Below are 21,557 nucleotides of genomic sequence, written 5' to 3' on the forward strand. Positions count from 1 at the left end.
GTATTTTATGCTGGAAATTCTAAAAGTATGATTTACATTATAAAGTATAAGTGGTCTTTATGTATTTATTAAAAGAAGTTATTGCATCATACCTCACAAATAAAGTACAAATAAATTTGGAAGTTGGCATCAATGCTGCACTAACAGAATTTTAATTTCATTAACATTTGCATAAATACTTGTTGATAGGCTGTTTATGGCTTCTTCCTTAACCAATCCAATCTGTGATTGGAAAGTTAACATCACTGGCATGAAACCAATAACTCTATAAGAGCCATTTGTGTGTGACAAGCAACATCCTTATTCTTTAAAAATATATTAAATATATATGTAATTGATTACTCAGAAAAAGTGACTTCATGAATAAAGAGGATTGTTGGTGCAAAAGTCTGTATACAGAAATTTTGGGAATGAGGCCAAAGCTGTATGTAAGGTCAAAGGCTAACCACAGCACTAATTCCTCCTTTACATATTTCACCATGTTTTATGGCAACCAGGACAAACAAAAAGTATTAGAACGAAAGATACTTTCTAGTTTCTGGGATTTGAATTAAGTTTCAAAATGCATCTGTTTAGGGCATGGAATAGTAAGTAAAGTACACATATAACCTATATGAAAGCTGTCCCCCCCAAAAATTGAGTTACTCAATTATTTCTTAAAATAATTGGATTTTGCAAGACACATTTTTTGATGTTATGAAATCATTAGAGTTAAGTGAATTTTCCTGTGAATAACAGAAATATCTTTTAACAAACTGGAGATTGCTGTGCTTACTAACCAATTATAATATGTATTGTTTGGTATTCAACTTATATATAATTCCACCTGAAAGGAAATATGTTTTGCCATTTGTATTGTTCAGCTAAGATGTATTTCCTTTTATAGCTTTCTGGTAGCATACCAAATACTATATGCTGGGTGGTTCTTTGGTTTCTTCGATGAGAGCCACAGAACTAAGGACAATCCTAAGTTGGTTAAGTCACACATACATTAACATGGGATGTGTCTCCACATCTGCCCTTACCAGGGCTAGAACTAGTGTAACTGGAGTGGGACAAATGAGGTAAGTGAGGTTCAAAATTTAAGAGAATGCCAAAAAAAACTCAGTAATTAAAATAAATACCATTTTACTGTAACATTTTAAAATCAAAATTAAAACAAAAATCTATGATAAACAAAATATCAAAGTTTTAAATGACAGGCTCAGTAAAAATGCTGTGCAAAGTTGTATTTGAAACCAGACAGGCAAAAGGAAAAATCAGCAATACTGATTCTGACTCTGCGCTGGTATTGCTGGTATTTATTCATTTTGAAATAATATTAATACATGTCAACAGGATTTTTTTTTTTTTTTATTTGAGACAGAGTCTCACTCAGTCACCCTGGGTAGAGTGATGTTGCGTCATAGCTCACAGCAACTTCAAACTTCTGGGTTCAAGAGATCCTCTTGTCTCAGCCTCCAGAGTAGCTAGGACTGTAGGATCCCAGCACAACGCCCAGTTTTTCTGCTTTTAGTAGAGACGGGGTCTCACTGTTGCTCAGGCTGGTCTTGAACTCCTGAGCTCAGGCAATCCACTGGCCTTGGTCTCCCAAAGTGCTGGGATACAGGCTTGAGCCACGGTGCCTGGCCAGGATATTCTTTTTAGAACTACTCAGTAGTCCAGGGGTTTAAGATTGTTTCCCTATTGTTTCCTATTAATCTGGCACACCATTTCATTTTCCATTAGTAGAAGTCCTGAAATTGTAACATATGGGAAATTAATTACTGATGGATTAATTCAGTCTAGGGGCTATAAGGAGTGCCTCATTGCACATAGTCCTAATTTGGCTTTTTCATTTACTAGCTGTGTCATGTTGGGAAAATTATTTTTACCTTCTCTCTGCTTCAGTTTTCTCTTCTTAAAATGTAAATACTATTATAAAATGAACACAGGGAGCACTTCACATATGCTAAGGATTTAATAACTATACTCATGTTGCTATTATTTTTTCTTTATTATTTTGAAGTGAAATGAATACTATTGCGCATAGCCTTGATGCTATCTCAATTGCCAAAGGCCAGAACTTACCTGCCTGGGAGGTGAGGCTACTTATATGAGTATCCAAATCCAGGTCAGTTCCAAGGTTCTCGTAGGTCTCTGGCAGGAAGGGAAGATTCCATGATTAACCACAAAACTAAACAAAACAATTTTCTGAGGTGAGTCCAGGAAGTACTGCTAACCAGAATTGTAAATTTGTAACAGGTATTTTAAAGAATGTATTTTATTTCATAATATATAAGGATTTTTGCATGTCTTTATCAAGAGAAGTCCATTTCCACAAAGTAAGAAGGATAGATGGTCTTAATTGACTTGAAGTTATTTCAAATAATTTTTAGCAACTGCTTGGTAATAACCATGAAGGGGGCTCCACTGACATGATTCTCTCCTGTTTCACCCTTTCAATCTAATTATCCTTCAAAAATATTCCTTTATCCAACCTAGACTCCCTCTGGGAGTGTTAAAACAGTAGGTCATCCAAACCAGGGCCCACTCGATAGAAATGATAGAGAATTTGATGATGTGAGTAGCTGAGCCTTCAAAATAATAAGGCCATAGTGGCCACATACGTATACATCATAATACATATGTTATACATAATATGTAAATAATATATATAAAATTACTCTCTGTATAATATTATCAGGTCTCTGCCCTATTTAATAAAAAGATAGCTATCTCTAATCCTATACATTCAAATACAGTTAATAACTGAGAGTCAAATAGGTGGCTTTATTTTTCTTTATTAGTTTTATTTAAAGGAAGCTAATAAGTGTCATTATATTGATACATTAATGATAGATTAAGATTTTTATATCATAATAATCATAGATTTTATATAGATGTATAACAAAAATGCCCATACATATATTTATACGTTCGTAATGAAATTCTCATTATGTCTCTATGTATTATTTATTACATTTTATTTTTTCTGTACATGATAATTTTTATATTTTCCAACCTGAAGCATACAAACAGGTTTCAGGTACAGAGATAACTTCACAGAAAATATCGAATATATGGAAAATATTGCTTGGATTACGAAAAGAAATAAGTAAAAAAAACTGTCTTTCACAATTTGAGTGACAACATATTAAGGGACCCACAAACCTGATCCCAAACATAATTGTTTTCCATAGATAATAATATTAGACAAAATCCCTGCAGCCTTCTGAAGATTTAAAAGTTTCCAAGTGGATACTTTATAAATGCACAATTTTTCTCTTTTATTATATTGCCTTTAGAATACAGATTTTATGTACCAAAACTTCATTTGTAAAGAATTAGATCCTTTGTTCCTGGATTTGGATTTCATTTTTTATTGACAAAATGAAATAATGCTCTTATCTAGATAAAAGCATTCTTGATTTATTCATACTCTAATGGAGAATTAAGTCAAGATGGGCATTTAGATCTTCCCCACATAATTATTTTTTAGCTTTAAACTATTACTTGTATAACTTATAATAATTATATTAAACTTATATTAATTTCTGAAATCTTTCTAATCAGTTTGTTTCATTGCAAGATATAGCACATACACAATATACTGCATATAGTATGTGTATATAATTTCAACATATAAGTAAATATAAAATATAAATAATTGTATATTATATATTAAACAAATTATATATAAATTATATGATATAAATTAAATATTGTAAAATAAATGTTCTATGTGACCTCTGATTACTTCAGAAAATAGAACACTGTCTCCATCCCAGAAGTCATGCTCAAAAATCTCTTACTTAGGGGCAACTACTTAGGAGCAACTAAGTAGTTGATTTCCTTTACAAACTTCTGCATCTATATATTTAAACAAAATAGTGTAAGCTTTGTTTTCTTTTCAACCATACATAAATAGGACAATTCTGTAGGTCTCTTTTTGTTCAGTATTGCTTGTGAGATTTACCTGAGTTGCTGTATGTAGACATGGTTCCTTCTGTATTCCACCATATGATATACTAAAGTTTATTTATTCCATTGTCATTAGACATCTGAGTTGTTTCCAGTTATTGGTTATTAGCATTGCCCTATCCCTGTGTAACAGTTCTCATAGGGCAAATATTTATGTATATAGATGAAGGGTCATAGGGTAAGAATATCTTCACCTCTACTAGAATGTCAGTTTTTTTTCAAATGATTGTACCAAATTTTATTCTAATCAGCAAAATATGAGTTTCATTTGTTCATATCCTTTTCAATACTTAATATTTTGTTAGGCTGTTTTTTGTTTGCCTCCTAAGTTTGCAGTTTTAATTTGCATTTCTTTGCTTTAAACGAGATTAAACACCTGTTTAGATGTTCAAGATTTATTTGTACTTCTTTGGTGAAATAGAAGTTAAAGCCTCTTGTTTCACTTTTTCTTGAGCTATTTGTACGGTGATACCTTTTATAAATAATTTATATTCTGGATATGAGTCTTTTGTTATGTGTGTCAGTCAGATGCATTCTCTACCTCCGTTTCACTACTATTATGAAAGTTTTAGATGTAGAGAGGTTCTTAATTTTAATGTAAATATATTTAACAATATGACCAAAACTCCACATATTTTAAAATAAATCATTCAGCATTTAAGATTATGAATATTTTTCCATAATATCTTCTATAAGTTTTATATTTTTATTTCTTACACTTAGGTATTTAATGTAGCCAGAATTAATTATTTTAATATAGACAATTAACTCTTTAAAATAAGATTTATAAGGCTGGGTGTGATGGCTCGTGCCTGTAATTTCAATATTGTAAATATAAAGACTACTATCACTTTCTTGTTTATAGTGGATACAAACTTTGGAAATGGCACTTTAGATTTTTGAGCAAAGGCCATTGAGATTCCTACACCTTCTCACTCACTCTTCCATAGAAAATGACATATTTTTCAGAATAAGTCTTCTTTATGCTAATTTACATAACATTTGTCTTAAAATCATAGCCACAACCAGGTAAATGTGCACATTATGCAATCCTAATATATTGTAAGTCGGTGCTTTTAAAAACTATTTAAATAACTAGTTATTAACCAGTAATTATACACTAATTACTGGCCACTAACAGGCATTTCACAAAAGAAACAATCAATCAAAGAGATGGAAAAAAGCATACCTGAGCTTGTTCATAAACCAAGAATGATTCATTCATTTGTTACGTGTACCCATTATTAGGAATATATTGATAAATTAAACTTTCTATGTCAAGAACTCTGAGGGTCTGAGATTTTATCTTATTCTTGGGTAGAAGTGAGCATGAGGCAGTTTTATAAATGCGGGATAAGATGTAAGATTTCTAAGTCAGGAACAAAGGGCTTTATTCACAGCACAGCAAGAAGTGTGAGTATCAACACATTTGTGGTTAATCCCTTTTGCCCTCCAATTTCTACAAATGTGAAATGACAGAGTCCAGACAGATTCTACACACAAGGTGGGCTTTTTGTTCAGGTGAGAAATCCGAGCTTAGGGAATTAAAACCTTTTATGACTGGCTACAAACCATCACAAAACAATCTAGTGCTCTTTGCACTGGAGGAAAATATTATCATTATGACACTGAACAGCAAGCAAGTTTGTCTCTAGTTTCAGAGGAGACGATATCTTTATTTTCTAAATACTATATCCTATTTACTGTCTATGATCCTGAGTGTTCAATTTGTAAAGCTTTCTCTTTGTAAAATAAATTCTTTAATCTGAAAAACAAAGAAGCTAAACCAAAGCATTTATTTCTTGGTTTAAAAGGAGAAAACAAAAAAGGGAAAAAACTCGGTAAGTCCTACTATCTTTCAGTCAAAAACTTGTAGATTTTTTTATCCTTTCACAGAATGAAACAACACATATACCTCAAAATTATTTGTTTTTCAATTAGCATTGATAAGAAATATGTTATAAATGGTCACAAATTTATTCCACAAGTGTGTGAAAAAGCTATACTTCAGAAAATAAATAACTTACCGTAGGAAAAGTATGGAGTTATAAAGTACTGTGGTTTTTGGCCAATTCATACATAATTCCCCATGGCTAGAGTGTTTATTATACTTTGTCATTCTCATAATTTAATATTTGAACAGGTTTAGTAGAAATTTATAAATTCCTCTGAGATCAAATATAGAAAATTGCATTTCAAAATTATCCCTGATTATCTAGAAGTTATCCACAGAGAAAAAACTTCTGTGTTATTTGTTAGAGATGATATATTAAGAACATTTTTAAATGTCATTCACTTCCATATTCAGAAATACAATAATGGGAGTCTCATGGGAAAATATGGCTTTTTGGTTAAATGGAAACACCATGGGCTTTTGTAGTCAGGCAGACATAGGTTCAAATTCCAGAGTGATAAACCTCAGTTTTGTTCTCCACAGAACAGGGATAGTTGCATTTTTCTTTCCAGGATGTTGCAGAGATACAAAGAGATACAAGAAGTTCCTCAACACGTTACCCAGCAAGTGGCGTCAGGTCTGTTTCCTCCTGTAGCAGATCCCTCCAAATACTACAAATAACTCTCAGACATCATTCCTTAGATGCAGATACTTACTAGAGCTCCTTACCAGAGTGTCTAACTACTAACCTGAAGGTAGGAAATTCAACTTAATGTTTTTCACTATAGCTATACTCAGAGATAAGCCTAAAAATACAAATGTATTTTTCCATAATGAAGATAAAAATGTGCATTTTATTTTCAAATGAGAAAAATGAGATAAACAAAAGTGATTTAGCTAGCATGCAACAGGTGGCATAGTTGGTGGCAAATCAGGAATCTTCTAAATCTTAGACTAGCGCCCTTTCTACTATATTGCCATTAGGGAGACTATTTAATTTAGGGTTGTCTGAGACCATAGCTGAGGGCTCCCCATGTTCGTAGGAGTTAAGAATGCTTGCTAATATATTCTTTTGAGTTACAGTGCCAGAAAAAAATTTTTAAGGAACATATTTCTCATGTTCCAAAGGAAGCATTATTTCTAGGTAAAGTCTTAAAACGAAAACATAGTATGATATTGGGTGAAAAAATAGATAAATAGATCAATGGAACAGAATAGACCACGCAGAAATCCACAGAAACATAGTCAACTGATAGTTGTCCAAAGAGCAAAGGCGATATAATAGAGGAAAGATACTCTTTTTCTTTTCTTTTCTTTTTTTTTTGAGACAGAGTCTCACTTTGTCATGACCAGTAGAGTGCTATGGTGTCATAGCTCACAGCAACCTCAAACTCTTGGGCTCAAGCGATTCTATTGCCTCAGCCTCCTGAGTATCTGAGACTATAGGTGCCTGCTACAACCCAGCTATTTTAGAGACGCGATCTGGCTTTAGCTCAGAACTGGCCTCGAACTCATGAACTCAGGCAATCCGCCTGCCTCGGCCTCCTAGAGTGCTGAGATTACAGGCGTGAGCCAATGTGCCCTGCCCGAGATACTTTTTTTCAATAAATGGTGCCAGAACAACTTGATGTTCACATGTAAAAAACATGACACAAATCTAGATCCAGATTTTACATCCTCAAAAATAATAGCTCAAAATGAATCAGGACCTAAATGCTAAAGACAAAACTATAAAACTCCTAGGAGATAACACAGGAGAAAGTGACCTTGAGTTTGGTAATAACTTTGTAGATAAAACATCAAAAGCACAATTCTTGAAATAAATAATTAATAATCCGAAATTCATTAAAATTAAAATCTGCTATGTCAAAGGCAATGTCAAGAACATGTAAGGTAAGACAATGACTGGGGAAAAAAAAATTTGTGAAAGAGATAAATGAGTGTTATAGAAAATATACAAAGAACTCTTAACACTCAACAGTAAAAATAGAAGCAACTTCATTAAAATATAAGCAAAAGAACTGCACAGACACTACACCAAAGAAGATATGCTGATGGCAAGTAAGCATGTAAAAATCCTCAATATCATGTGTCATTAAGGAATTACAAAATAAGAATGGCATACGACTATCAGAACATCAGAAAGGTGAATATTTAAAATGATGACAGTGCCAAGATTCTCATTTATACTGGTTGGAATGCAAAATGGCGCAGCCACTTGGGAAGACAATTTGTCTGTTTCTTACAAAACTAAACACTCTTTCCACAGGATCCAGCAATCACACTCTTTGTGTTTACCTAAATAAGTTGAAAGCATATGTGCATATGGGTGTATACACATAGGTGCTTTATGTATAACTGCCAAAACTTAATATGTCCTCCAGTAGGTAGGTGGGTAAATAAACTGTGGTACACCCAAACAATAAAATATTATTTAGCACTAAAAAGAAATGAACTATCAAACCATGACTAGATATGGTAGAGCCTTAAAAGCATATTCCTAAGTGAAAGAATCCAATATGAAAAGGCTATGTACTATATGACATTCTGGAAAGATAAAATATGGAGACAGGAAAAAGATCATCAGAAATGAATAGGGAGAAGGAGATATGGATAGGCAAAGAACAGATTTTTAGGACAATGTAACTGCTCTGTAGGGTAATGGTCAGATCAGTGAACATCTGTCCAAACCAAGAGAATGTATAGCACCAAGAGTGAACCCAAAAGAAAACTGGACTTTGGGCGCTAAAGATGTGACAACATAGGTTTTGCCACTCTGGTAGCATGTTTATTTTGGGGAAGGCTGTGTAAGTGTGGGGTAGTTTTCTGTTCAATTTTGCCATGACCATAAAGTACTCTAAAAAGTAATAGAGTTCATTTAAAAAATGGTGATGGGAAAACTGGACAGCCACATGGAAAAGATTGAAACAGGATCTGCACCTCTTACCACGCCCAAAAATTAACTTGGAATCGATAAAAGACTTAAACCTAAGGCAGGAAACTATAACAGTCTTAGAAGAAAATGGAAAAACTCTTTTAGATATCAGCCTAGTCAAATAATTCATGAAGAGGATCTCAAAAGCAATCACAGCAAGGCTGGGTGCTGTCAGTCAGTCACTCATACGTGTAATCCTAGCACTCTGGGAGGAGTGCTAGGGAGGAGTGCCTGAGCTCATGAGTTCAAGACCAGCCTGTGTCAGAGCAAGACCTTATCTCTAAAATAACAGCCAAGCATTGTGGCGGACACCTGTAGTCCCAGCTGCTTGTGAAGTTGAGAGAAAAGAATCACTTAAGCCCAAGAATTCGAGGTTGCTGTATGCTGTGATGCCATGGCACTCTACTGAGGGTGACAAAGTGAGACTCTGCCTCAAAAAAAAAAAAAAAAAAAGACATACTGAGATTGAAGAAACAAACAAACAAACAAAATCTCCCAACAACAAAAGCCCTGGAACAAATGGCAGAACAAGAATTATGCTATATGATTTTTGATTATTACACGATATGATTTTGATATATTTTACATGAATTGCTTGATTTTTTACTCTGTTTACTAAGTGCAGGCAATATTCTAAGTATTGAGAATCTAGCAGTGAACCAGTAAGTCCTACCTCAGGGAGCATGTAGAATAAAAACAAGTATTACAGCTGTTACATGGACACGTCTGCATGTGTTAGCACTAAGGGCAGGTAGGGTGGTCCTGAGTACAAGGACAGTATGTCAGAAAGGCATCATTTTTTAGAAAGGTCCAATCAGGTACACTGGCTTTTAAGTTGTGCTCTGGAAAGCTTTTCAAATGCATCTTGGTGGCTGTTATGGGAAGTAGCCAAGAGATCGGTCCCACTTTCTAAACCAGAGCAGATGTACTCTTCACTGTTTTAAATATAGTATATGGAATTTTGGATAATATTTCATTTGAAGAAAGAGGTTTTCTGCTAAAATGTAAAATTAGAAAACCAATGATCTGGTGGACAAAGCACTAAATCTCAGGATGAAAAATTTTAAACTAAATTTCCAATTCTACTGTCCAACTATAGTTTAACTTTAAATAAACAAAGCATATCTAAACATGTGAACAAGTGATTCCAAATTATCTTGATAATAGTTTTTAGTTAAAATGTAAAGAAAACTATGTAATTTATTCTGTTGAGACTGCTGTGCATGGAAAAGTCCACACCCAATCCCGTGTTCATGAGAATGCAGGAACTATCCTGGGCCTGCTCCACGCTTTCTCTCCTTTAGGAGGCATATAAAAATATCTTTATGAAAATAATATAAAGTAAGTCGTAGGAATTGTGCTATTCCCATCACTATTGGTGATGCTTCCTATTTTCAAAGTAAGAAAATGGGGGTTCAAGGAAGTATTTTATCCATTTGGTGACTTTGGTGAAGCTACCATTTAAAGCTAGTTTTAAATATGCTTTTTTCTAATCATCATCCTCATCTTTATCACCAACAAATTATGCCATAGTACCTCCCTATATCAATTCTCTATATACTTGGTGTGGCAGAATTAAGGAGATGGAGCATTAGAAGAGGTGAGTAGTTCTCTGAGGTAGGCAAAGGTAAGAAATTGTTACATACGTATAAACTTTTAAAATGCACAAAAACAATAAAACTGGAAAACAAATGAGCACTTTTTCCTAAGAACTAACAAATTATGCAGACTTATTTTAAAAATAATTTTTTGCTTATTTCACTGTGTGAAATTCTAGGACTAACGTGCTCAGATATATATACAAAATAATATGGTCTATACTATGGTAAGATAGATAGCATATGTAGCTCAGGTGAAGGGGGCTGATAAATTTGTGCAGGCAGACCAACCTTCCTGGTTAAGAACCAGGAGTTACGCTTGTTACACAGAACTCTCAAGGGTACTGTGCAATCAGAGGTCACAATCGAGGCAACAGAAGCAATGTCACCACATCAGAGAATGGGCCAATTCAGTTCTGGTCCTTGACAGTCACTGAGGTCAAGGCTTGCAGAAAATAATTGTATTAAATAAGAATATCCCCTGCACACTTTTAGAACTGTCATCTGAACAAACAAGTCTAGGTCATCTGTAGGTTAAATCTGAGTTTTTTTTCTGGTACTTAGAATTTACTTTCCAGCCTTAATCCCTTACAGTTTGTAATCTTTCTTTTGGTCAAAGAGATGTAAATTTCTGTTGTCTTAGCTTAACAGTGACAGTAACAACAAAATCAACCTTCATAAATGCATGTATTTGGCATTTAATTGCATTTATATCAATTGCTATTTAAAATTCTGAATATAGTGGTAAAGTTCACAATTTAAACTTCACAGTTTTTAAGTATAAAATCTATTCTAATTAAAAAGCAAAATACCTTTATATTTGAGTAAAATAATCTAAATTTCGCCTATTAATTGCCATTTATGTATCATTGTATGCACCTTGTATAGAAGTTATTAAACTCAGAAAAGTAATTTTTAATAAAAAATACAAAATTTGCAAGTAGTGACTAATGTGTGGCAAATGGTGCATTTATAAAAAAGTAACTAAAATGTTCATTTAAATCAAACAGCAATAATAAAATGTGGAAAAGAGTTGCATTCATGTTTATATGAGATAGATAATGCACAAATATTAGCTCACATTTTCCTCATCAATGACATTTATGAATTTTCCAGAAACCTCTCATAATACTTGAAAATTCACTTCATTCTTAATTTTAGTCTGGGTTAACTTTGTGATAAATATTTAAAACATCTCTGATTATTCTACAACTTTGGTTATTGCTATAATTTAAATATATAAACCTTGAAATTATTATTATCATAATATTATTTCTATGCATGTTTTCAACAAATCATGCTTGAAAAAGGGCACATTCCAGGGGCTCTCTTTTGTTCAGATAAACTCTAAGAAGTAAGAAAGAGTTCGATGCCTGGCAATTTACATTTTACTTTTGAAAATTCTTACATTTGATGTTTAAATTATACACACACACACACACACACACACACACATATTTCCATGACATAGTTCCAAATAAAATACACTTTAAATTAAATTTTCAAATCTTAAGACTTAAACTGGCAATAATTCAACATTCAACTGAAATTCTGTGTCTTTGTGACTGTATTATTAGTATATATCAATAAAGAAGTGTGATCCTTAAGAATAATATGGCAATCACATTTTAAAACAATATCTAAGATAACACTTTCTCAATGTTTGATCCAACCCTATATATTTTAGTTTCTTATTTTATAATCATTCTTTAGAATGCATGAGATCAAAACTGACAATTAATTTCATTTGATAAATTATATGATCTTTGTGAAAAGTGTAAACCTCAGCTTAGTTTAAACATCTCAAGCTAAGTGGCAATTTCAAAGGATTTTCTTTATATTTACTATTATTAAATCATATTTTAAAGTTTAGTTCTAATATATTTTTAATCCATAACTTTGTTAACTGTACAAAGAGAAAAAGTATCAAACGTATGTTAAACATTACAATTGTTATTTTAAGGAAACACTTCGTGACCTCATTAAAATAATTAACATTTCATAACATTATATTTCACATCCAAGTTGTGTAAAAGAAAAAAATTATCAAAACAAACTATAGTCAATTACATTTTCAGATCAGCACAATGCACTTGTAAGAGTCTTCCTTCCCCTAATCTAATTGCCAAAGGCATTTTAACAGCTCAAAGAAGTGGTTAGAAACATTCCTATCATATTGTCTGAAATGTACCAGGTTTCTGTTGTTGTTGCTCTTTTGTGACTTTTGACTTTCTGTAGCTATAAAAACTAATACAGGCAGATGATTGCACTCACATACAGACATATATAATTAAGTTTAAACTTTTTATCAATTGTTTTCAAACTATTCTGGTGAGTCATTCAAATAACAATATTATTACATCTGATTCACCCACTTATTTATTTTGTAATGCAAATTATTTTAAAGGGATGGAAATGGTAAATTGTACTGCAAGTTATCTGATGATTTATTTAACCTAATGGGAAATAAAAATCAATGATTTCACAGTCTTAAACATAGAATAGAAGAAATAGAAGCTAATACATTTTTTTTTAAATATTTAAGATATACAATTCCATTTTAAAAAGAAAGAATTTCCATCAAACTATCTTCTATTTCTTTGGTACTATGGCATTTGACTTGTTTCTAAAATTATCTGAGTTTCTCACTCTAAGACCTGGGTCATAACCTTATTTAGGGACAGGAAATAGTTATCAGGTCACCAAGTGGTCAGACTAAAAAGGATTTGAAATGCTTCAGCACTTAGGACTCTATTCATTGAAACCACTGAGTCAGACATTGTTTAAAACTTGATGTTTCTTTATAAGAACTAGTTAGAGTAGCTTTACATGTCCACAAGGGGAGAAAAAAATAGTCTTTAGGGCACACACAGTTGTTTTAATCAACAACTTACCTGAGTTCAACTCCCTTAGAAGTTGGGTAGAAGCAAAAGTAGCTAAACATTATTTCTTTATGCTCTTTTTCTTCTCAAGTAGGTTTAAGACTTGCTGTGTTAACTTAGCAACATAGTTACTATCACATGGGCTAAAACCATGCAGTCATTTCTGTACTCATAAGGATTAACACACTCAATGATTCCTTTTCCCTAATGGTTTATGCACCTCTTATTTCGAGTGAATAAACTCTATCTCTAATGATAGAATTTAAGATAATGGGAAATTTGGGGCAAAAACAGGGATTTGAGTTGAGTTATTTAGCACTAGCTCAGTTTCCCTGGACTTCAAGATCATTATTGATAATTAAAACTATCATTTTTCCAGTCTCCAAGGCATAAAGTATTAGATATTTCATACAAAGAGAAGCACATGGCTGGAAAGAAAACTTACAAAAATGTCTGAAAAGTAATAGAAGAAAATTAATCCTAAGAATTGCCTAGATGACTCATGTTCCAATGGTTGGAAGCCTAAGAATAGGACACTGAGAAAACTGCACCAAATCAAGGTGTGCCGTATTTACAAATGCTTTTTCTATATGATCATTGAAACTTAAAAAACTTGATGTTTTATTCCACAAATATTGAAGGGAGCAATCCTATCACTGATGGACAGAATGTTGGAAAATTAGGCACAGATTTTATTTTTAAGTTTTATTTTATAATAAGAAATGGGGCCATTAAAACTATGTAACCAAAGCTGGAGTGCGTGCACTGGAAGGCCCCTGCAGTCTTTTACAACTTTTCAGAGGCCCGGTTGTGAACTGGGTTTGCACTCTGCCAGCAGAGCGGCTCTGACCCATGGAGAGCACTCCTTCAGATCAACACTGCCTCGGGCCTTTCTGCTTTCTCCAAGAAGTCTTACGTTTCAGGCATCAAGTTGAATTTCTTCTGGAGATGATTAACCCAAACCCATGACAGATTTTTTCCAAGATATCCAACCCCTTATGTTTATTTTATCCTGGCTCTTTTTTGGATGTACTGGACACAAGTAACTTACTCATTTTACATGTTAAAGGGCTGGTGGAGAGCCATTAATTCCCTTAAAAATGAGAAAATATTTCAATGTGCAGGGCTCTGTTGTGTGAGCTCACATTAGCTACATGATTTAGAATTTTAAAAAAGATGTTTCTCCTCCACTTTAGGCTTTTTAAAAAGCATCGCATCACATCTTAAGACGGGAATCTTACACTTTTGGGGAAATGCATTCTCGTAGTGTATTAAAAACCAAAATGTTAGAAGGATCAGTTACGGTTTCCATAAGCCCAGTTTGCAGAGGCTTTCAACTAACCTAAATCTTGGCACACACAATTTTAGTTAATAGTCAAATAAATATATATAAAAGAGCCTATTCTCCCAATGTACCAACCCCTGTCATTATTTCTGTTTCATTACTGTTTTCCTCTTACCATGGGTGAGATGACTTATAGAGAAATAATTCAGGTCTTTTTATATCCTTCTCAAAGTCAAAAAAAAAAATTATATTCAGAGATGATTAGGTGACTTTTTATTTTGGATGTCACTGTTAGTTTTTTTTTTAAAGAAGAACATTTTTTTTTCTTCTTTGAGGAAACTTAGTGCAAAAGGGTAGGGTTTTTATAGACGTTGGAGAACCTATTCTTATGATAAACATTCAAGTTATTTTAAAATATTTTAAACATTAAAATACTCCAATATAAAATTACTAACACATATAACAGTAGAAAATATTGCTCAATAACACATTTCAACATTTAGTCTTTTTATTAACAGAAATACATTAAGAGGAAAATACTTTACAAATGAATTTAAAGGATACGGTAATGTAAAATCTTGGTTTCAATGTGGAATCTGATAAACTAAACTAGTAATTTAAGGAAAAGGGTATAAATTCCAATTTAATATTGCATGCCAAGAATAAGAACTCTTTTCATCAGATGGAGTATATAGATATTTCTGTACATGGGCAGATAAAAGAGAATGGAAATGAACACAGTGAGATAGGAGAGCAGGTTAAATATATACACTGCCCCCAAATAAATTTACACTTTGAGTTTAACATTTGGGTGATGTTAAAATGTTAACCCCATAACAAACAAGTTTTAATTTCTTAAAATTAAGTTTAAATGTTACTTATAATAGTAAATCACTACACTAATTTTCAAACAGTATTTGATATAACAAACTTTTCTCTTTAAATAGGAAAATCTCATATACAATTTAAAGTCACTGGTATAAAGAACCATAGGATATATTTAAGAAAACCTTAAGAGGTAATTTTATTTCCTCATGATATTGATAAACAACTCAAAATTGTGGAAAAACTTTAAGTCCTAGAAACACAAGAATTATAAAAAACCAATTTACTGTGCCACATTAGCATTTCCAGAAGTGTTAGTTTTTTCTATTATTCTTGAAAATGTAAATTTTATCTTTATGAAACATGTATCAATCTCTGAATCAAAATATTTTATCTCTAAGTGGGGGATAAAAACTAAGTTAATTTTTATAATTAGATTTATTTCTGGAATGTTTAAAGATATCAGTTTCTTCTTTAATTCATGCTTCAGTGGGCTACCTAAGTTCAAGACCTTGTACAGGGTGAAGAAATGACAAGAGATAGCATATATACTGGGGGTCGTAGGCTAATGCCAGAAGTGTGACTGATTGATTGATTGACATCACCTTGAGAAATCTGGATTAAAGCTGCTTATCAAATTTGACCAGCTAAAATTTAGAGTAGAATGGATCCTTGGCCAGAATCTGCATCTGATTTATTCACTCAAGTATATTCATTTACAATTACCTGGAAAATTTCTCTGCATTGAAAAATGATTGACTAATCAGAAAAATAAATTTCCCCTACACACACATACACTCCTCATATTTAAAATATAACATGCATCCAGTTACTATAATCAAATTCTACATTTTAACAAATACCATTGTAAATGGCTACTGTTCCTGATAATAGCAACAGAAAAAAAAATGTGTTAAACTTAATATGCATTAGGACTGTTTTCAGCATTTTGCCTGTACTGATTCATTTACTCAACTGGGTGAGTTATGCATCATTTTGATTTATTATCCCAATTTTTAAAATGAGAAAACAAACACAGAAATGTTATAAATGTGATTAAAGTCAAATCCCTAGTAAGGGGCAGAGTTGGAATGGAAACTTATGTAGTCCAGATCTGTAGCTCAATCTCTTAGCTCGTTAGCTTGAATCATTATATTTTAATTAAAATAATGATCTCAAAAAATCATGAAGAAAGCAGCAAATCTTTGGGAAAATATATGGGATCCTACAGTTCTATCAAAGTACTATAAAATTTCATGGTAAAATAGAAATCACTTAGTTTTCTGAGAAACATTAAAACATATATTGACTTAGTATTTACCTATTTCTAATTTTTCAGAAAATGTTTCAAAATCTATGAAACCTTAACATGAAGGTACAATTTTTGTAATGATTAAATTCTTCAAGATCTATGGCTTCATGTTTGAGCTTCAGTAGGAAATGATTAAATAAATTCTGAAGTTTGCTAAATAGATCTCAGGAGTGGCTGAGACAGTGGGACTTAGAGCTCGAATATGAACACTGAATGAGTTGTAAGTTTAAGTTGGGAACAGGCCAATATTTGACTTTGAGTAATAGCAATTGGCAGAAAGAGTGTTTCTGAGAATCCAAAGATTTTTTTTAAGTCAGAAATGTTTATTAATTCAACAAACACTTATTGAGTGCCTCGTATAGATGAATCTAATACTGTTACTAGGTTCTGAGGATGAGAAGAAGTCGAAATATGATTAAGACTTGATACTTGACCTTGAAAAGATTAACAGTTGGGGAGGAAATGATAAAAATATGTAGTCACAGGACAATGTTACAGAGACATGGTCAAAGGCCTATGAGAGGTTGGGTGGTATTAGGAATGACTTACAGATGAAATAACATTTATCTCAGTCATAAAGGGTATGTGGAATTCTCAGGCTAGAAAGGTGAGGAAGGGCATTAGAGATAAAGGAAAGGGCTTATATAAAGGTATGAAGAGCGAGACATATTTTGGAAAGAAGAAATAGTTCACTATAGTCTGGGATATACCAAAATAGTTCCCTACAGTGTATTTCAGGGAGTGCAGGGAAATCTTACACAGTGATGGTGGAAGAGAAGGGTGGGAACAGTAAGTGAAGGGCACTGCCTATTGAAGACTTTGTAATTTGTACCAGAGGAAACACAAAGGCATTAAAACTACGCAGAATTATGGTAAAAGACATTTCAGCAGGGGATAGAGGATGGCATTTACAAAATTGAGAGAAGTATGGATAGGACAAAAGAGACAATTATAATATTTCTGGCAAGAGACATAGAGGCAGTGGGATATGTGGGAATGGTGCTCATATTTAGGGAATGAGAGAATAGAATAAAAATTATTCTTATTTTTCAGATTAAGTAATTGAGTGCATGATGATACTATTAACAGAGACAGGTAATAAAAAGAATCAAATAGGTGGGTGGAGAGGAATGACTATTATATACTTCATAATAGTCATGCTGGGCTTAAAGTATCTAGAAAAAAAGTCAAAGGTGGGGGAAGGAGATAGAGATTTGGTTATTGTTACGTGTAAGCATAAGTTACATGAGAGAGTTTGTCACTCTATTTTGATCCTTCCGTTATGCCAGGGGAATAGGTGTGATTTCTAATTGCACAATATTTTGTTTTGCCCATTTATATACATTTCCTCAATTAGACTCCAGGGAGGTTCTGAAAGACAGACTACATCTTATTCTTATTTGTATTCCTATGTTTTTTTGTATCCCTACAACCTAATACAATGTCTGATAAAGCAAACATTTTTTTTGAATGAGCAAATTAATATATGGATTGAAATGAGAATAAGGCCACAAACAAAATTCTATCAAATATTGATATTCAGACATAGGAATAGGCAGAAAAGATGACTAAAAAGGAGTAGTCAGCTATATAGAACAATCCAGAGAGAGAGAAAATTAATGTGAACAGGAGAAGAGACATCATGAGGAGAATAAGGAATTAAATAACAAAGAAGGAAAGTAGAATGAGGACAGAAAGAGGTTCCTGAGTTTAGCAATTAAGATGACAACATTGACTCCTACAATGAATGTAGTGTGAGTAGGACAGTGGGAGTGTCACCAGGGGGCAATATGTCATACTGCTCTGCATAGCTTTATGACAGGACAGTACATCAGCTTACAAATTTCAGTGTATTGGTTTGTCTCTCTCACTAAGCTGACCTTCTGAAGCAAGACTTTTTTCTTTTTTTTTTTTTTAACTTTTGTCTCCTATCTCAAGGACAATGTACAAAAATGGAAGCTTAAAGATGCATTTTGAGGGATTAAAAAATGCAAAAAAAACAGAAGGTGAGGAAGAAAGACACTGAGTAACGTTGATAAGGACAAAAAAATAGATAGGTGGGGTAGTGGTCTGAGGAGGAAAGGGAATACAGTTTTCAATGGCAGAAATGCACCTTGTTCACATTTTGATTTTAAGAAGTTAAGAGAGATGGTGGAGTCAGAAATTTTAATAAAGAAAAAGTAAGATATAACTAAACACAGGATCATAATGAGAGAACGTTATGGGATTAGGCAGGACAACATCCAAAGCAAAGATGAAAATTTTAGTCATAAAAAGAAGTGAATCACCATTTACTAAGAGATATGGAAATAGTTATGGAGAAGTTTACAATTATTATGGAAATAAAAATGACGAATGCTGTCACATACTGACCACTGTGTACTCTATTAAGTAATTATCTCACTTCTGACAACTACTCCATAGGGTAGGTATTACTTTCTCATTGCATACTCATACTTTGTGACCCTATCTCTTCACTTTTTCCCACCTACATGTCCGTGGCGTAAGTTACCATTTCCCAGTGGAACTACTGCCATGACCTTTTAACTGGTCTTATCATATTTACTCTTGTTTCCTTCTTATCAATATTTTACACTATATTTTCATAATCATAAAAACTAATCCAGAAAGCAAATAGATACCCCACAGAATGGGAGAAAATATTCCCATGCTGTACATCTGATGAAAGACTGATAACCATAATCTATAAAGAACTCAAGCAAATCAAGAAGAAGCAACCAGACAATACCACTAAAAAGTAGGCAAAAGACATAAGTAGGAACTTTTCAAATTAAGATATACTAATGGCCAAGAAACTCTTAAAAAAAAAATGCGGAATGTCTCTAATCACTAGGGAAATGCAAATCAAAACCATAAGGAGATATCACCTAACTCCAGGGAGAATGGCTTATATTAAAATGTCCTACAACAACAGATATTGACATGGGGTTGGTGGGACTGTAAACTAGTACAATTTTTATGAAAAATTATATGGAGATAACTCAAAGAACTTAAAGCAGACCTACCATTTGATCCAGCAATCCCACTTCTGGGTACATACCCAAAGGACAAAAGGTCATTTTTTAAAAAGGACACCTACACTCGAATGTTTACAGCAGCACAGTTCACAAAGATGTGAAAGATGCGAAGATGTGAAAACAACTCATGTGCCCACAAATGCATGAATGGGTTAATGAAATGTAATATGTGCACACTATAGAGCACTTCTCAGCTGTAAACCAACAAACAAAAAAAGAAAAGAAATATAAAACAAAGAAAACAAGAAATCTTGTGATGTTCTGGATGAAACTGAAAAGCATTCTTCTAGATAAAACATCACTTAAGAATGGAGAAACAAACATACGTGCTCCATACCAAATTGAAGCTATCAATCAACACTTAAGTGGCCGTGTGAAAGTAAATCTCAATGAAAATCAAGCTGAGGAGCTTGGCGCTTGTAGCTCAAGCGGCTAAGGCATCAGCCACATACACTGGAGCTGGTAGGTTCGAATCCAGCCTGGGCCTGCCAAACGACAGTGACAACTACAACCAAAAAACAGACGGGCATTGTGGTGGGCGCCAGCTACGTGGGAGGCTGAGGCAAGAGAATCGCTTAACCCCATGAGTTTGAGGTTTCTCTGAGCTGTGACACCACAGCACTCTACCTAGGGCAACACCTTGAGACTCTGTCTAAAAAAAAAAAAAGAAAAAGAAAGAAAAAAGAAAATCAAGCTGAGGAGAGAGGGAGAAGGAGCTGGGTAAATTCATGCCTTTTGGGTACAGTGCACACTATCTGAATAAAGGGCACACTACGTGTATAACTTCAACTCAGTCTGTATCAAAAAAAGTATGTAAACAAAACACGGACCCCCTAATATTCTGGAAAAAACAAAGAAACAAACAAATAAACAAACATACAAAGAAAAATGAATCTGACCATTTCATTTTTTAATAACTATCCCTCAGAGGTGGTTGTTCTTAGAATACAGAAAGTCAAATTCTCAACATGTGCTGAAAAGGACAGACCAAACTGCTGTCTCCTTAGCCATCTCTCAGTCTGTGGTGATACTAGCCTTAGGTCATACTAGCTCTCTCTCAGTTCCCTGAATGGTTCAAGCTACCCCTGCTTTTAAAGTCTTTCAAAGGACTGGAACGCTCATTTTACACAGCCATTCTCCTTCCCTAATTACTTTTATTCAGTCCTCAAACTTGGCACAAATGTCACTTCAAACTCAGCCGTCATCTCTCTAGGCCACGTTCATAATCAGCTCCCTTCACTTTTCCTTCATACAACTATACTTAGTTGTGTTATTATACACTTACATGGCTATTTATAATCCTCGTTTGCCTCAGACCTCTGCTGGATAGAGAACCCCATTACCCACGGCCTGCGTTTATTTCCTTCATCACTGTATCTGCATCTCCTTCCACAATGCCAAACTGAAAGTTGATACTCAATAAACAAGTACTGGTAAAATAAATAGTGAAGATATGAAAAATGAAATATTAGTCCTCACGTTCTAAAGACCAGTTTATTCTAGCAGCTTTTAAATACTTTTATTCAATTTACCTAATGACTGTAAATGGGGCACAACTGGGTTTCCCTAATTGTTGAAAGTTGTAGAAAGGTTAAGTCATTTAACCAAAGTTACACAGGTCTGGGCTGGGATCCAAACTCAGTCCTACATAATTCCAAGCTACTGACTGTGTTTTTCACTCTCTTATCCAGGTGTAGACAGAAAAAATAGAAAAACATATAAGACTCATCCAAAAAACAAAACAAAAATCCCCAAATAAACATTTAAAAATATTTTAGGAATAATTAATTTGATGCATAGTTTAAAAAAGTATAACGTTATTGTT

At 33.3% G+C, this 21,557-nt stretch overlaps 1 protein-coding gene across 1 annotated transcript in view; it reads right to left on the reverse strand.

The window, feature by feature from the left end:
• The window catches only part of LOC128582307 (ALX homeobox protein 1), a 234,209-nt gene that overhangs the window by 72,617 nt on the left and 140,035 nt on the right, over positions 1-21,557 (reverse strand). Inside the window, exon 24 of the mRNA XM_053586068.1 lies at positions 2,071-2,139. Coding sequence (XP_053442043.1) covers positions 2,071-2,139 — 69 coding nt within the window. The remainder of the gene's footprint in view (positions 1-2,070; positions 2,140-21,557) is intronic.

The sequence above is a fragment of the Nycticebus coucang genome, chromosome 3 (genome assembly GCF_027406575.1).
Source record: "Nycticebus coucang isolate mNycCou1 chromosome 3, mNycCou1.pri, whole genome shotgun sequence".
Lineage (NCBI taxonomy): Eukaryota > Metazoa > Chordata > Mammalia > Primates > Lorisidae > Nycticebus > Nycticebus coucang.